This window comes from Schistocerca cancellata, chromosome 5 (genome assembly GCF_023864275.1).
Source record: "Schistocerca cancellata isolate TAMUIC-IGC-003103 chromosome 5, iqSchCanc2.1, whole genome shotgun sequence".
Classification (NCBI taxonomy): Eukaryota; Metazoa; Arthropoda; class Insecta; order Orthoptera; family Acrididae; genus Schistocerca; species Schistocerca cancellata.
The window spans coordinates 613431753-613448781 of record NC_064630.1 but is presented as its reverse complement, the minus strand read 5'-3'; the positions used below and the strand labels follow the sequence as shown (position 1 = coordinate 613448781).

The following is a 17029-nucleotide window of genomic DNA, read 5'->3' as shown; positions in this document are numbered from 1 at the left end:
AACCAACTTGTCAAGCCTAATGCTAGAAGTAGCATTAAAATAGGTACTCGTAAAATCGGGAGAGGTCCAAAGTTTGTCCGGTACCGGTCAGTGACTAAAGGAGAATGAAGGTCAGATGAAGGAAATTACATTCTATTTCTCTATCATCAAGAACTTCTATCCCTTCAATGGGAATGCACTCTGTAAAAATCAAGAAAGTACCAGTGGAACATTCGGGAGCAACAAAAATCACAGTGCAAAATCCAGGATGAGAAAAGCGAGTAGTTTGAACTTCTTTTAGAAATACATCCTCACGGGAATCCTAGGTAACCCGAAGCAACGAAGCGAGCCGCAGGAACGATTCCAGCCTATTAACATTCAAAGAAAGAAACGTGTATGCCTACATACTTCAACAAGAAAAGAAATTCGAGCTGCTGACCAACTGAATTACGCAAATCTGTGTTTGTCAAGATCCACTAGGCGGGGAGGGGGGAGAGCGGGGGGAGGGGTTGGACGAGATCTTGCACCCTGCCTCTGATATATTTGTGTTTCTTCTTTTTACGAACCAACGCGCGCTCAGATTAGATGCTTTCCTTACGGCGACTGCAAGACAATACAGCGTTGGCAGTCGAGGACGTAGGCGGTTCTTGAACATCAACCAAAGAAGGCGACAATCAGAGAGCTGCAGGGATCCACTCCTTGCAATCCAGATCGACACACAAGAGAGGTGTCAGGCATCACAACATCTCGGTCCACTCCACTGGAGTAACAACAATTGGGCTTTTCGATGACAACTGAACGAGTGCCATGAAGGGAACAGGTAATTTTAGAGGCGTCTCAATTTTCTGCTACTGAATCACTGGAAAATGGGAAAGCCCCACCCATGGGTAGTTTCAGAGGAAGTACCTCAACCGCGGGACCAATACTATGAGAAACACTTGCAACCTGAGCAGTTCTTTTCGCGCTATCGACCCCATGAGGATATGGGTATGGAGCAGACGCATCACACTCTTCACCATCCTGCGTTCTACATCTCTTACGTAGCACTGCAGACACTGTAGGCTAGGCAACAACAATTTCAGAACAGTGCTGCAAGGGTGAAGGCAGAAACTCAGGACCAGTAAGCTGTTCTGGTGTACCACGGCACCCGAGGAACACCTGGCACCAACTTCGTGAGTAGTAGAAATGACATCAGCTAACGTCTATTTCCAACGCTGTTAAGACTTCAGTACAAATACCCACCGCATGCAATTAGATCTAAGGTGGCCACTTTCATTGCGGAGAAAGCATGTCCCCGCATGCCCACTGTACGTTACAGGAAAGCGGTAACCGCATACCTGTAGACGGGAAGGAATGTTACGTGCGATTATCATCTCCACTAAACAGATTCCGCTGTAATGTTGCAACCGATGTTGAGTGGACCAGCGTTCGCTTCGTACAGCCCTCACATCACCATAACGGAGCAACACCTCCTCAACTAAATTGTCTGACCGACCGCTCTGACGTAAACAACTATATATATATATATATATACAGTTCCGCGTTAGCAAGAGGCACTACACTAATGGAACCATCACGATGCTTTATGCGCATGACAACCGTGACAAAAAAGCAACCTTTCATCTTCTAGCGGATCATTAGATATAGTTATGAGAATCAGAATAGGAGGTGTGAACCTGATCAGATGTTACACGTCTAGTATCAATGATCCAATCCTTAGTTTACAAAGATCAGGTGCTACGGTCGCAGGTTCGAATCCTGCCTCGGGCATGGGTGTGTGTGATGTCCTTAGGTTAGTTAGGTTTAAGTAGTTCTAAGTTCTAGGGGACTTATGACCTAAGATGTTGAGTCCCATAGTGCTCAGAGCCATCTGAACAAAGATCAGGGTTGCACGGAACGCATGGACTTGTGGAAACTAAAGTTGACTGCACCTTTTCTTGTAACACACTTTAAGCCCGTGGCGGACACTACGAGTGGACTACGGCGCTGCCAACAGACACACACAGTAACTAACACTAAGGAGCAAACAGTGATCCGACAGACACGAAGAAGGCTGAGGAAAAGCTGTCCAGGCGCTCGCGACGGTACAGTGAGGTGATAAACCAACCACATTTACGCTTCACTATTTTCCATCTCATTCTTGCGCAGGGGCCATGCCAATCTTCTCTGTATAGTTGCAATTTTAGTATATGAACCGCTGAAGCGAGGAATACACGTTATGTGTTTTTAATGCCGCAGTTTCCATTGCCTTCTGCATCCTCATGCCGTTGATCATTGTTGATTCTTCAGTCTTTAGGGGCAGTTTCCCACCCCAAGGGCAAGAGAGTGCCCTGAACCATTGTCCACTCCTCCGCTCTCTTTGACAAGGCCGTTGGCAGAATGAGGGTGAGTTATGCCGGAAGTCTTCAGCCATCATTGCAGGTGATTTTTATTCAAAATTTAAGCAGTGGCTGGGTTTCGAAACCGGGACCGAGCACGTTTTGACTGCTAATCAACACCATGGGTATGTTAACAGCCTTCATGAAACACATGAAATGTATTGAAAATTGCATATTTATCCGCCCCAACTGGGCAAGCTATATTCAATTAAAACGTTTTCCCTGCACGGGAATATACACAATGGGTGTACGAGTACAGGTTGTAGACACGTGGCTGACGTCATATGGAAATTTGGGTATGGCTGTGAGTCGTGCTCGGGTAGCCTAATGGTAGGGCTACCGCCCGCGAAAAGCGGGAAATCTGGTTTCGGTTCCCAGTCCAGCAGAAATTATCATTATCATTCCATTATACAGGTGGTGGAAGTCCAAGTTCACAACTTAGAATAAGTTTTATGTATTTCACAAAAAACGGCTGTGATCGCTGCAGTGCCTGTCCCTTCAGACACTGTACTTCGCAACAATACCGGAGCTGCAATATCGTACTGATAGCAGTCGTCTAAAGTGGAGCACGTGATCCTCGTCTTAGGTGGACCATCGCATCAGGAGAGCAGCCGCTGATGATGATCGCACGGCAGTAGTGTAGGAAAAGTAACCGGGATAAAGTTTACACTCAGTGTCACGATCATCAAAAACAACTAGCTGGGATCTGGGTTATGGGATAGGGTGTTCGTATCCGGTGTTTCCTTGCACATTTTATCACTGTGCGGATCGCACGGATTGGGTTTGTCTCTAAGAGTAAACTGTTTCTTACTGTCAGTGATGATCACCTGAGGTTAAAGCAGCAGCGACTAGGAGCGCAGTAGCTCTGTAAGAGTAGGGCATCGCGGTATTGCACAAAGGCATCGTTGGAAATGGAGGGTCTGGAAGAGCGAGCGTGAGAGTCGTACGCTTCTGGGTTTTCTCAAGGCAAATTTGAATACTCAACATTACCTGAACCAATTCATCCCGTGGTACACACGCAGCTTTCCTATTACTTATGGAAGTGCTCACCTACACCTGTGGCCAGTTGTTTTTTTTAAATAATGGCTTTTAGTACATGCCCATACAGCCGTCTCAACAAAGGAAATATCATTGACATTCTTTTGCGACAATTCAGACGATCCATTAGGGTAAAGCCATACCATGGTACAAAGTTACATAGGCTTACACTTTTGATGTGAGCCCATGCAGATGACGATACGAAGGTAAGCACAGCACACACAACACCCAGTCACTAAGTGCAGAACATCTACTATGCAGTCGGGAATCGAACCCAGGCGTATTAAGTCAGCAATCTCCCGCGCTGACCACACATGTAATAAGGCGGAAATAGCATGACATGAATTATTTGTGTATCATTTCAATCTAATTGAATTCAGTCCGTGGGAGCATTGTAATATCTACGACAATATGTTCTAGCCACGAGATGTTAAAATGAACTAAGTGTACAAACTTCAACCAATATTATCGATACTACGTATAAAAAGACTGAATCATGTAAAAATGACGATAATTATTTCATTATTTCTGTAATAATTTCATTTCGGTGTGCATTAAAACTATTTTCAGAGAACTACATTCATAGACATCGACAATTATAATCTTTTTTTGTTATCTGTGATAATTGTGGTTCTTCCTGTGCTAACCGATGAACTGTTCGGACGTGAGACGTTTGAGGTCTGTAAAGAGAAAACCTGTAACTATATATTGTTAATTATTATTTGAAAAATAGCGTGTTTATCATTGAAAATGATTTTAAATGCTAAACAATAGAGATAAAAGGCTTAAAGAGTTTTATCGAAATATATTACCTTCATAAAAAAAGGAATGGAAAATAACAATAGACAAACTGACTATCGTCTGTCTACCGCCATCTTAGAAAAATATCTCCGCGGCAGTTTTGAATCGAGAATTTTAACAAACATGAATGTTGTTAGATTTAAATGAATGGAAATAAATGTGCACCGGTGGTCCCGAATCTACTTTAAAAGACAGAATTCAACTCAGATTGAAACTTTAAAAATAGTGCTCACAGCACGATACGTAATATCAATTTCTTATTTGCTGATGTATGAAGCCTAATTATTTCGGAGATTTACATGAAACATTTTAATAGGAGACATACGTCAGTGTTGTGAGCGGGTAGTATTTTGTGACTAAATTTTCCCTTTGCTAGAGAAAAGTGCTTCCACCTTAAGAAACAGTTGTGTAAAATCTGATAAATAATATGCAGTTTAGTATCACTCACACGACTTTACAGACAACATTTCTACACAACGTCAAGTGGAGATTTATTTATCAGAGTGACAAATATTAGCCGCGATAATCATTTTGAGTATTAGCCGGGATAATCATTTTGATATCAATCGAATTGTTAAACTAACAATAGGTAACTGGTTTTATATTTCTTTAATCTACCTGAAATATCATTTATAAGTAATTAAAGTCACGAAATACTAGAAACTGGTTCCGCCACAGCATGTATACCAACGCTACCGTATCGTGGAAAGAGTAAGGGCATTATTCACGCAAATTGATAAAAACGAAACGTTTAAAACTGAAAATGAGAAAAAAGATGTGTACGATAGTTGATTCGAACAAGTAAAACGTACCAGTAGAATAATTGTTATCAATTAATATATTTTTATTGTGTGGTAACCAATGTAGGAATGTTTTCTGAATGTGTGGCGTTAACAGTCACAAACACGGGTATGATGAGATTATAAACACAAAACACAAGGCTAGACTTAGAAAGTACGCCATCTTACACCGGAGATGTTCCGACCTATGAATATACGTTCTGAATGCATAAAGTTGCTACGCAAAATGTGATAGCAAAGGAGACGGTAACATCCTTGCACAGTTAGCACAAAACGTCTATGTAAAACGAAAGACTGACATCCCAGTGTCGTCTCTATGTATGATGGCAGGACGGCACAGTAACTGGAAGAGGCTACTGGAATGTAATGAAATTGTCGTCGAAAACAGTGTTTCCAGAGGTGTATCAACGGTGGTGTTGTCGTGCCCAGAGAAAGCGTAATGCTTGAATCACATTGTCGGTATCATTTACCGACAATTTAACACTGACCAAAAAAAGTCGGGACTAATGATGAGAAATCAAAATTTAATGTAGTAGTCACAGAAGACATAGATGCAACAAAACTATTGCGCATATATAGTTAATAAGGAATAAGAAAATATGGTGCTCCCCCGAGCAATTAATTTTTCTTGTTTTAGTGCCCGCGTGAGCAGAAGTTTATGCATCTTCACGGTGTTTTATTTATCAATTATTGAACAATATATAAAGAGTTTATGTGTTATGTTACTGACAGTTTTCTGAGATTACGGTGTTTAAATTACTGTATCGACAGAAATATTAAGAAGAAGAGTAGTTCTATATCTTATTATTACATAGAAGTGTTCACAAGTCTGTATGGTCTTTGCAACACAGGTAGAATTATTCTCTTATAGTATGTCATCTGGAACAGTTGTTTTGTTACGTAACTTCTCACAATATTTTTTTGGCTTAGTATGGTAGTACCTCTTTTTCTTCCTATAGCACTACTGTCGTTATTTATGTTGTCTTGTAAATAAAGATTAGCTATTTTACTATCTGAACTACTTTTCTGAATATGTGTTGAAATGTATGCTGACTATGATTAGGCTTTTTAAAATGTTGCTTGGGGAGGAGGAACATTTCATGTATGTAAATGTGTGTATTTGTTTTTTGTTTTTTTTTTTTTTTTTTTGTAGAAGCACGGAAACGCTATGTCTGGATACTGGAAGGCAAAATTTGTAGTTGTTCTGTAACTACATGACAGACTTATAAACACTAAAACGTACCAATAACGTATATAACTGTTCCTCATGTTAACGTTCCATCAATAATTATAGTAATGTAAATAACACAACACAAAAAACTGATAAATATCAATGCATAAATTCCTTGCATATTCTTCAACATATAAATAAGAGGCATTGAAAATGGGGAAACTTCTCTGAAACATGCGTGGGCAATAAAACAAGAAAATTTGTTTTTTTTCAAGGCAAAAACCACATTTTCTTACTACATATTAGGAAGCAAACGTCGTCGAAAAAAGAACTTCAACCACAAAATGGTCGTAGGTAATAAGATCTTAATTGAACCTTTCTGGCAGATTAAAACTGTGTGCCGGACCGAGACTCGAACTCGGGACCATTGCCTTTCGTAGGCAAGCACTCTACCATCTGAGCTACCCAAGCACGACGGCTGTGAGGACGGGGATTGAGTCGTGCTTGGGTAGCTCAGATGGTAGAGCGCTTGCCCGCGAAAGGCAAAGGTCCCGAGTTCGAGTCAAGGTCCGGCACACAGTTTTAATCTGCCAGAAAGTTTCATATCAGCGCACATACCTCTGCAGAGTGAAAATCTCATTCTGGAAAGATCTTAATTGTTCACTAGAACAGACTTGCTATTCCTAACAGTAGTTTCGTAAATTAGACACTAATGTGTAAAGAATAGGTGACATCGTTAGCGAAACTTATATTTACAAGAGTGTTTATGACAAAAGTTTGTAATGTGTAAAATTAAAAAGAAAAAAAAACCTGTGAGGATTTTACAAATGCATATGAAGGTGCTATACAATTACCTGTTCCACTTAAGGAAAATCAAATACTTTCGATCTCCGTCTTCTATTCGTTAATTTCGCATACACTTTCTCCCACACCTTTCATTTTCACGCCAGATTATTAGGATATATCGACACGATGAACCCACAAACGCGCATCTCTTTTCTTTGAATATGAGAAACGTCTTGTTCGGTGTTTCACCTGAGGTCGATGCCCTGCTGGTAGTTTTAAAGTGTAGGCCTCGCCTGGACTCGTTTGCCTTGACCTTGAACTCACCCCAAATCTCTCTGGCAGGCCCGGCGTTGCCGCCCAGCTCGTCTGGCAGACACTCCGCCGGCAAGTGGTCCAGGAGTGCGTTGGCCGCCTTGGAGTGCACGTGCACCTGCAAAGCAAGTCATCCGAACATCTGTCTCAGTGCATCAATAGGCATTTTCCATTAAAATTTTACTTATTACGAAATATACATAGCTAACAAGGGAAGCAACAATTGCACGCCTCCTATCACACAAGGTAGATGCCATCCTACACGTTTTCGCTACCTGTTTGAATCCAGTTAAGGCTATATTCTTCGTGATAGCTCTCTTAATACTATAATCCTCCTTTAATTTTTGACGCTATTCAGCTTCACGCGATTCCCTTTCTCTCGTTTCTTAATAACTGTTTATATGTTCTGAAGAGTTCATGATATTTTAACCCCTGATAGGCTGGTTACATAGTGGAAGTAAGAAAACAAATTCTGCTTATTGGAAGGACGTTGTACTAGTGAGATAACACTTTTTGAAGTATAGCTAATGTTTACAGATCAATAAATCATGGGCCAGACAAGGCATTGGAACTTGTGTTAACACATTCTTCTGTCGAAAGACATCAGAAACGAACACATGGAAAATAACTTTTCTTTTGTGGCCTAAAAATTCAGCAGAGCGTGTAGGAGACAACCGATTTTTGTTATACATATCTTTTAATATGTTCTTTTACACGAAACCGTAGCAAATGAAAATGAAAGAAAAAGTTTTGTTACCATCTAAAAATTGAAGCGAACATGTCATACCTTAGAAATTAATACGTACTTTTACAGAGATGCGTTCTAAATTAAAATTAAACTGTTGTTTTACGATCTAATAACTTCAATGTGCATCAGATAAAATAAGCACTTTCGATATTAATACGTGAATCTATAGGAATGCGTAAGAAATGAAAATGGAGCAGAGATTTCGGTGCACGAACTGATAACTAAATACAGACGAACAAACACAGAACTGGATTTTCTATTACATAATTTTACAGACTGGTGGGGAAAAATCTAATTTGTCTTATAATCTAATAGTTAACGTGTAAAGCATTACGGCCTGTGTAGCTAGATGCTGCATAATGAAGTGTACACAATGTCTTTAATCCATATAAGGGCTGAACAGTTTTGTACTGCAGCTACTGCTCTCACCATAGCTCTTTCTAACGGTATATCGACAGAACTGAACTACGTTATTTATTAAAACATTTCATCTGAACCTACTCTCCGATAATGTACATTTCCGCGATAACTATACATTTCAGCAGACGCCAAGAATACGCATCAGTTGTAATATACTACTGTATCAGTATGACTTGACTGTACAGCGCTGAGCAGCTTGGGCCATTCGGGTATTGTTTAGTATTTTCTTGCGCCTTCTGTCACGTCTGCAAGTAAAAAAGGATGTTCCGTGTTCTGCCATCGGCAATTGTAAAATAAACAGGTAATACGTAGTTGTAAATCCAATGAATGTCCTGTAAGTTATAATAAAAATCACATTATAATCTTAAATTTTTGAAACTAATATGAAAAAATAAACTCACCCATCAGTAAAGTTTGCATCTAGCTTTGACGGCAGAAGACTCGTTGATCGTAGTTCAGACGGTTAGCAGTTAGGAGGTCGGTTTCGATGTGAAGACTGGACAGGGCGTTCAATCTCTCCTCATACAACGTGGAACGTAATACGATTTCAGTCTTTGAAGAGCCGAAAACGAGCGTTTTATCGAAAAATTTGTAAGTGCCATACAAAGAAATATTCTAAGATCAATGTTAACATTCGGAAACACGGACTGTAACCTCTCTTTTCGTAAAAATTTACTCATTTCGACTGGTATATCTCTAGTCTCAGAAGATTTCAATAGTTCCGCGATATGTACACATTCACTAGGGAAGGAAGGCCTTAAATCTGTGTCATATGATGCTTGGAGTTTTGTTGCACGTTCAGCAATATCGTCAGGTGAACTGTTCTTAAGGTTACTTGAAACTGTGAAGGAGTCTAACACTGTTCTATAGCTTTTTTCCCTCCTCACTAATTCGGCGTACAAGTTGTCGAATACTGGGAGAAATGTTTCGACTCTAAGTTCTTCCCTTCCAGTCATAAGAACTTCTTTAGATTCCGCTTCTTCGTCATCATGAAGTACGCGTTTTCATGATCTTTTATAGGTGCATTCATAGTCTATATCAGTGACAATAACCATGGATTTATTTTAATAATACTCGAGCATGCCACGAACAGATGCAATAAATCCCACAAGTGATTCATATAACTCATGCACTACTTTAGTACCAGTATTTATACATTGCCATTTCAGATTTACACTATTAATTCTCCGAAGTATGTCCTTCCAAACTGTCATCATGAATACTGTTTCTAGAGTGCTGAGTTGATTCAATAAAGCTGAAGCCTTATTTAGCACAAGTGGTTTTTCAAACGTATTACTGACATCAAGTGTGAGGGCATTGATAGTGCCCTCCCAGTTTTCATGTAGACTTACACACGCTTCCTCTCATGCTGACCATCATGTTTTTAATAAACTTTTTACTGGGTTTCATGAAAGAAACAAATTTATCCCAGCGCTGAGTATAAGCATTAGCAAAATTATAAAGGTTTTGCACTATACTGAAAAATGAAGATGCTTCCCGACAACACCTTGCAGCACTAGTGACGACTAAATTCAAAGAATGCGCTGCACAAGGCACATAATACGATGTCGGATTTCGTTCTATAATGCGTGCCTGCAAACCAGTGTAGGTTCCTGATATATTGTTTGTATTGTCATATGACTGGCCTCTACAGTCAGTAATATCAATGGAATTTGTGTAGAGGACTTTTAGTACGGCCTCAGCTAAGTTTTCGAACTTGTGTCCCGGGTTTACTAAAAACAGAAGCAAACGTTCAACAGCTTCACCATTCTCGTTCACGTATACTAATATGAATATAATTGATCAAAATGTGAAATGTCCGCAGTAGAATCTACTACTATAGAGAAATATTTGGCCTGCTTTATTTCACTCGTGATAATTCTTTCCATTCGCTCAGAAAGAAGCTCTATTATTTCATCACAGACTGTCGAAGAAAAGTCAAAGAAAAAAATTGTAAAAGGCAAGAAAGAAAGACTGTATCCAGTTCCAGTCGTACTACACCACACATCAGCACAAAGCTTTTTGCTTTAAACAGGGCACACGAGGACAAAGATTCTTCCTTTAAACACGGAATGATGAACTGACCAACTGGGATTCCTGTAAGTAACTGTGCTCTGAAAGAACAACAATGCAGAATAATTTAATTTTTTTGTCACCTGTTTCTCTGTTGTCAGTGAACAGTAGAAGCACACCTGGCATCTGTTTCCCTGGTCGCCGGAATAATAACAGGGACTCTAATATGTTCTGAATATCCTTGATACTGTCTTTCTAATTTCAAAAGCAAATAATTTTTGTAATTTCTTGCAGTGAGGTGTACTGGATCGACTCTTGTCCCACTTATTCTTACAACATTTTAGCGGTTTCTGTGGACAGAGAAGACAGACTACAGAGTTTAAGTAGTCTTGTTAGCAGTTGATGTGGTGTGTTGTCATTTGTGTGAACACTGCTGTTATGTCTATATGCAAGTGCACCTTTGTCCAAAATAAAATAAAATAAAAATAACCTTTCCTCGAAGAAACAAAACTTAGTTAAGAAGTTTAATATAAAATTTGCAGTGCCACGTACTATTCGATTGCACGGCGTTGGAACTTTGATATCGTATAGGCTGCAGCACAATAAATGAGACAAACGAAAGTTGGTTTCTTCTTCTTTTTTCGCCAAAAAAATTAACTAAGTAAATAAATAAATAAATAAAATTTTAAATTGTTGTGAAGTGTATTTAACACATTATTAGATACTCACCTTATGTTCTTTTCGTATAAGCATGTGTTTAAAAATGTAAAACATTCCCAGTATCTTCATGTTTTGTTAAGTGAGTGTCATTAAATCAAAACCAAGATATTAAAGACCACAGAGCTTCTACATTATTACAGTGATGGAGGGTTGACATGATACTTCCCAGTAATTTTTACAAGAAATTTAAGTAGATTCGCGTTTTACACACTTAGGTTCACACACGTTACAGTATTTAAGATACTGCTGATTACTTCATCACAGCTCTTCAAGGGTCCAGGTATTTTCACGGGGAAAATTCGTAGGGTTAAGTAGAAGCCGACAACATTCTCGGAATAATAACGTTTCAAACATTGTGTTGTAGATTGCCATCGTAACAGCTTACTTCAAAATATTTTGAACACTCATAAAGATGATACCAGAGAGAAACCCAATGTTAAATTTCCATCCAGTGAACTATGTATATTTCCAAGCTTGTATTATCGAACTGCGTTCTCAAGGCTTATTTAAACTAGTAAGTTGTTTAACAATATTCTAAAATTTTGTCGTTTGTAAGCGCAGATATTTTAAAACGTAAAAGTTTAAAATAAGTACAGAGCAAAAATGTCGCCCCACTTAAGGTGCCGCCCCTAGGCCCGTGTGCAGCGGACCTATATGTAAATGCGCCACTGAATAGTTGTTAGTATATGTATGAAATGAAAGCGTTGTTTTTACTAAAAGTAGTCTTCCCATCCCTCATGTAAATGTTTTGAACATTTAAACCATTTGTGGCAATTTATAGCTGCCGCGCAAACAGAACCTCGTTCGTACGCAACAATCAGCCACCATTAAGTGGCAATTTCGAGTATTACAAAAGATTTCATGTCTTTTTTTCACAGTGGCAGCCACAATGCAGTTTAAACCATTTCGTGTAGTAATAGCTTGCATAGCAAAGTATTTATTTTATTACAGCGTCAGTATTTACAATATTGTAGATCCAAGTTAGAGATACAGTAGCTTTGGCCTTCATTACGAATGAAAGAAACTTAAAATGTATTTAAAAAATTGTTTAGGCGCATTGTATGATAAAAGTGAACGCACCAACAAAAAGGAAATGTAAAGATAGTATTTTATTCCCCTTAGATATTCTTATTTCATTAGATTGCCTACGGAAGTCTGACCTCTATTATGTGCAAGTTTACGTAATTTAAAGGCAGACTTGGTGTCGGAATATCAATTGAGCGACCCACAACCAACATTACCATTTTTTCTAAACCTACATTTAAGCGCAACACATTTAGAGTGATTTCTGTTCACCACAGGGAGAACGGCTGCTGGTGATAAATTATGATAACAAACTCACGGGTAACACGTCGTGCTTATAATCTAATCATAGCCTTGTCCCATTATAATCGTTTTGACAACTACTACTTATAAACTACGGATGAAACACATCAATCCAAAGTAAAGGGTACAAATAATAAGAATTTCTGATTCATCAAAACTACATCAACACCGTTTCAGCTAAAATAACAAATCAATAGGAAAGGCTTAATGTTCTTACCCTTTTAGCAAGCTTTGACGAAAAAGTGTTGACAACAATCTTGTACAGCAAGTCAACAACTTGTGACATGTTGACGAAGTGGAGTGCCTTTATTCGAGAGCAGTACGCCGTCTAAAAAAAACATAAAAAGACAACTCAATATATAATATTGCCTCTCTAGTGTTGTGTTAATAATTAGAAATGGCTCTGAGCACTATGGGACTTAACATCTGAGGTCATCAGTCACCTAGAACTTAGAACTACTTAAACATAACTAACCAAAGGACATCACACTCACTCATGCCCAAGGCAGGATTCGAACCTGCGACCGTAGTGGTCACGTGGTTCCAGACTGTAGCGCCTTGAACCGCTCGGCCACACAGGCCGTCAATAGAGCTAAGATGCATATTACAGCTGATGTTTGTAAGAGGCACGAGAAGACCAAATATGCGGGCTCAGCAACTCTCATTCTCCAACATTTATCTTCCTTTACTGCAATGGTTGAAGTTATCATCAGCTCTTCCCCTAAAAACAGCTGTTTACAAACCGTTTAATTCGAAGAATCTTTGACAAGTAAACTAACATATTTTAATTACGGCCTAGAATTTATGCAACTGTACAGAACCAAAGGGAAGGTAATTTTGATTAACTCTCAATTTTAGATACAACATACTTCTGAACGATGGCTTCTCAGCACTTCTTCTCACTGCAGAATATTATTATTATTATTATCATCTTCTTTCCTTTCTCAGACGTTATGTCTGGATAAAAATGGAAAGTGACACGGACCTTGATCAAGCGTGACTTGTATATATACGTTTGGATGTAGCTGTATTGCGTTGATGTACTGGTGGATATTTTGTGGTATGACTCCTGTAGTTGATAGTATAATTGCTATAATGTCAACTTTATCCTGATGCCACATGTCCTTGACTTCCTCGGCCAGTTGGATGTATTTTTCAATTATTTCTCCTGTTTTCTTCTGTATATTTGTTGTATTGGGTATGGATATTTCGATTATTTGTGTTAATTTCATCTTTTTATTGATGAGTATGATGTCAGGTTTGTTATGTGATGTTGTGTTAATTGTTATAATGGTTCTCTTCCAGTATAATTTGTATTCATCATTCTCCAGTACATTTTGTGGTGCATACTTTTATGTGGGAACGTGTTGTTTTATTAGTTTATGTAGTATGGCAAGTTGTTGTATTATTTTTGCTACATTGTCATGTCTTCTGGTGTATTCTGTATTTGCTAGTATTGTACATCCGCTTGTGATGTGATCTACTGTTTCTATTTGTTGTTTGCAAAGTCTACATTTATCTGTTGTGGTATTGGTATCTTTAATAATATGCTTGCTGTAATATCTGGTGTTTATTGTTTGATCCTGTACTGCAATCATGAATCCTTCCATCTCACTATATATATTGCCTTTTCTTAGCCATGTGTTGGATGCGTCTTGATTGATATGTGGCTGTGTTAGATGATACGGGTGCTTGCCATGTAGTGTTTTCTTTTTGCAATTTACTTTCTTTGTATCTGTTGATGTTATGTGATCTAAAGGGTTGTAGAAGTGGTTATGAAATTGCAGTGGTGTAGCCGATGTATTATTTTATATGAGTGATTGCTTTGTGTATTTTGCTAGTTTCTGATCGTTCTATAAAGAATTTTCTTAAATTGTCTTCCTGTCCATAATGTAGGTTTTTTATGTCGATAAATCCCCTTCCTCCTTCCTTTCTGCTTAATGTGAATCTTTCTGTTGATGAATGTTTGTGATGTATTCTATAGTTGTGGCATTGTGATCGTGTAAGTGTATTGAGTGCTTCTAGTTCTGTCTTTTTCCATTTCACTCCTCCAAATGAATAGGTCAATATTGGTATAGCATAAGTATTTATAGCTTTTGTCTTGGCGCTTGCTGTCAATTCTGTTTTCAGTATTTTTGTTAGTCTTTGTCTACATTTTTCTTTTAGTTCATCTTTAATATTTGTATTATCTATTCCTATTTTTGTCTGTATCCTAGATATTTATAGGCATCTGTTGTTTTTCATCGCTTCTATGCAGTTGCTGTGGTTATCCAATATGTAATCTTCTTGTTTAGTGTGTTTTCCCTTGTCTATGCTTTTTCTTACATGTGTCTGTTCCAAAAGCCATATTTATTTCATTGCTGAATACTTCTGTTATCTTGAGTAATTGGTTAAGTTGTTGATTTGTTCCTGCCAGTAGTTTTAGATCATCCATATACAGCAAATGAGTGATTTTGTGTTGATATGTTCCAGTAATATTAAATCCATAATTTGTCTTATTTAGCATGTTCGATAGTGGGTTCAGAGCAAGGCAGAACCAGAAAGGACTTAATGAGTCTCTTTGGTATATTCCACACTTAATCTGTATTGGCTGTGATGTGATATTATTTGAATTTCCAGAATGAGATTTTCACTCCACAGCGGAGTGTGCCCTGATATGGAACTTCCTGGCAGATTAAAACTGTGTGCCGGACCGAGTCTCGGTCCGGCACACAGTTTTAATCTGCCAGGAAGTTTCATTATTTGAATTTGTTTGGATATTAAGTGTGGTTTTCCAATTTCCCATTACTATGTTTAGGAACTGTATCAAGTTAGAATCTACTTTGTATATTTCCAATATTTGTAGTAACCATGAGTGGGGTACACTATCAAAACCTTTTTGGTAAGCAATGAATGCGTACTGTAGCGACCTTTGTTTAGTTTTAGCTTGATATGTCACCTCTGCATCTATTATCAGTTGCTCTTTACGTCCTCATGCTCCTTTTCAGCAGCCTTTTTGTTCCTAATTTATAATTTTCTTCTGTGTTGTATGTGTCATTAATTTCTGTGTAATGACTGAAGTTAATATTTTGTGTATTGTTGGTAGGCATGTTATGGGGCGATATTTTGCTGGGTTTGCTGTGTCTGCTTGATCTTTAGGTTTCAGATAAGTTATTCCTTCTGTAAGTGTATCAGGGACTGTGTATGGGTCTGCAATGTAACTGCTTTATAATTTAGTTAGATGTGAATGTGTTGAGGTGAACTTCTTTAGCCACAAATTTGCTATTTTATCTTTTTCAGGGCTTTCCAATTGTGCATAGAATTAATTGCTTGGGTGACATCATATTGCAAAATTATCACTTCAGGCATTTGTGGTATCATCTTGTATGAGTCTGTTTCTGCTTGTATCCACAGTGCATGTCTGTGATGTTGTACTGGGTTTGACCATATGTTGCTCCAGAAGTGTTCCATGTCTTTTATGTTTGGTGGATTGTCTATTTTAATGTGTGTTTTATCTATTGTCTGGTAAAATTTCATTTGGTTTGCGTTGAATGTTTGGTTTTGTTTCCTTCTATTTTCACGTTTTTTTGTATATTCTAAGTCGTTTGGCCAATGCTTATAATTTCTGCTTCTTTTCATCTAATTGCTCTATTGCTTCTTCTTGTGAGATTTTACCTAAACTTTTTCTTTTTTTTTTTGTCTGATATTTCGTTTCTTATAAATTGTGTTAGCTGTCCGATGTCTTTTCTCAGTTTTTCTATTCTGATCTGTAGCCTGTGTGGCCACGCTGGTTTTGTGGGTTTCTTCTGTGTGTTGCCTGGGATCTGATCACTGCCTAGTGTGTATATTTAGTGTAGTGAGTGTTTCTATATAAACCAGTAGTTGTAACTCTTCCATAGTTGTATTTTCATTTATTTTGTTGTGTATGATTGTGCTGATAGTTGTTATTGTTGTTTCGACTTGTGGGATATTTGGTGGTCTATGCAACAATGGTCTAATGTCTGTATTTGTGCCTTTGTATTCATTATATGTCAGCTGAAATTTTTCTTGTATATCTAATATATGTGTCACTTCGTGTTCTATTTGTGCTTGTTTTGGTGGCTGTCTTAAGATTTCGTTTTCCTCTAATTATTCAATTGATGCGTGTTGTTCTTTGTTTGTTTGCTCTGGGATGTTTGAGTGCATTACTGTATTTTCTTCTTCTTCCTCTTCTGATTGCACATTATTTTGTTCCAGTATTTGTTGTACTTGTTGTTTGATGTTTTCTAATTCTGACTGAGGTATCCTGTATTTTTTTGGTTATTACACGGATCTGATCAGCTAGTCGTTGTTCTGTTAAAAATTTTAATTCTGGGTATCTGGTAATAAATGTTGTGTATACTTGTGATCTGTATCCAGTTGTGTTGGTTCCTAAGTTTGTTGCTTGGTAATAACAGAACATGAGGTGTCGGTTAACTTCATCTGACCATCTCATCCTCTGTTTTCCTTCTAGGGTGGTTGCAGGAAGCATATCCTGCAAATCATCTCTGTTTGGATTTAAATCATTTTCCATGTAGCT

At 38.1% G+C, this 17029-nt stretch overlaps 1 protein-coding gene and 1 non-coding gene across 2 annotated transcripts in view; both read right to left on the bottom strand.

The window, feature by feature from the left end:
• Nucleotides 1-17029, bottom strand: part of LOC126187576 (alpha-tocopherol transfer protein-like) — a 104779-nt gene that overhangs the window by 9100 nt on the left and 78650 nt on the right. Inside the window, exons 5-6 of the mRNA XM_049928743.1 lie at nucleotides 12710-12820; nucleotides 7278-7383 (exon numbers count right to left, since the gene is read on the bottom strand). Coding sequence (XP_049784700.1) covers nucleotides 7278-7383; nucleotides 12710-12820 — 217 coding nt within the window. The remainder of the gene's footprint in view (nucleotides 1-7277; nucleotides 7384-12709; nucleotides 12821-17029) is intronic.
• Nucleotides 2083-2192, bottom strand: LOC126189826 (U6 spliceosomal RNA). Its single transcript, XR_007538236.1, has one exon. It is a non-coding gene; the product is annotated as a U6 spliceosomal RNA (small nuclear RNA).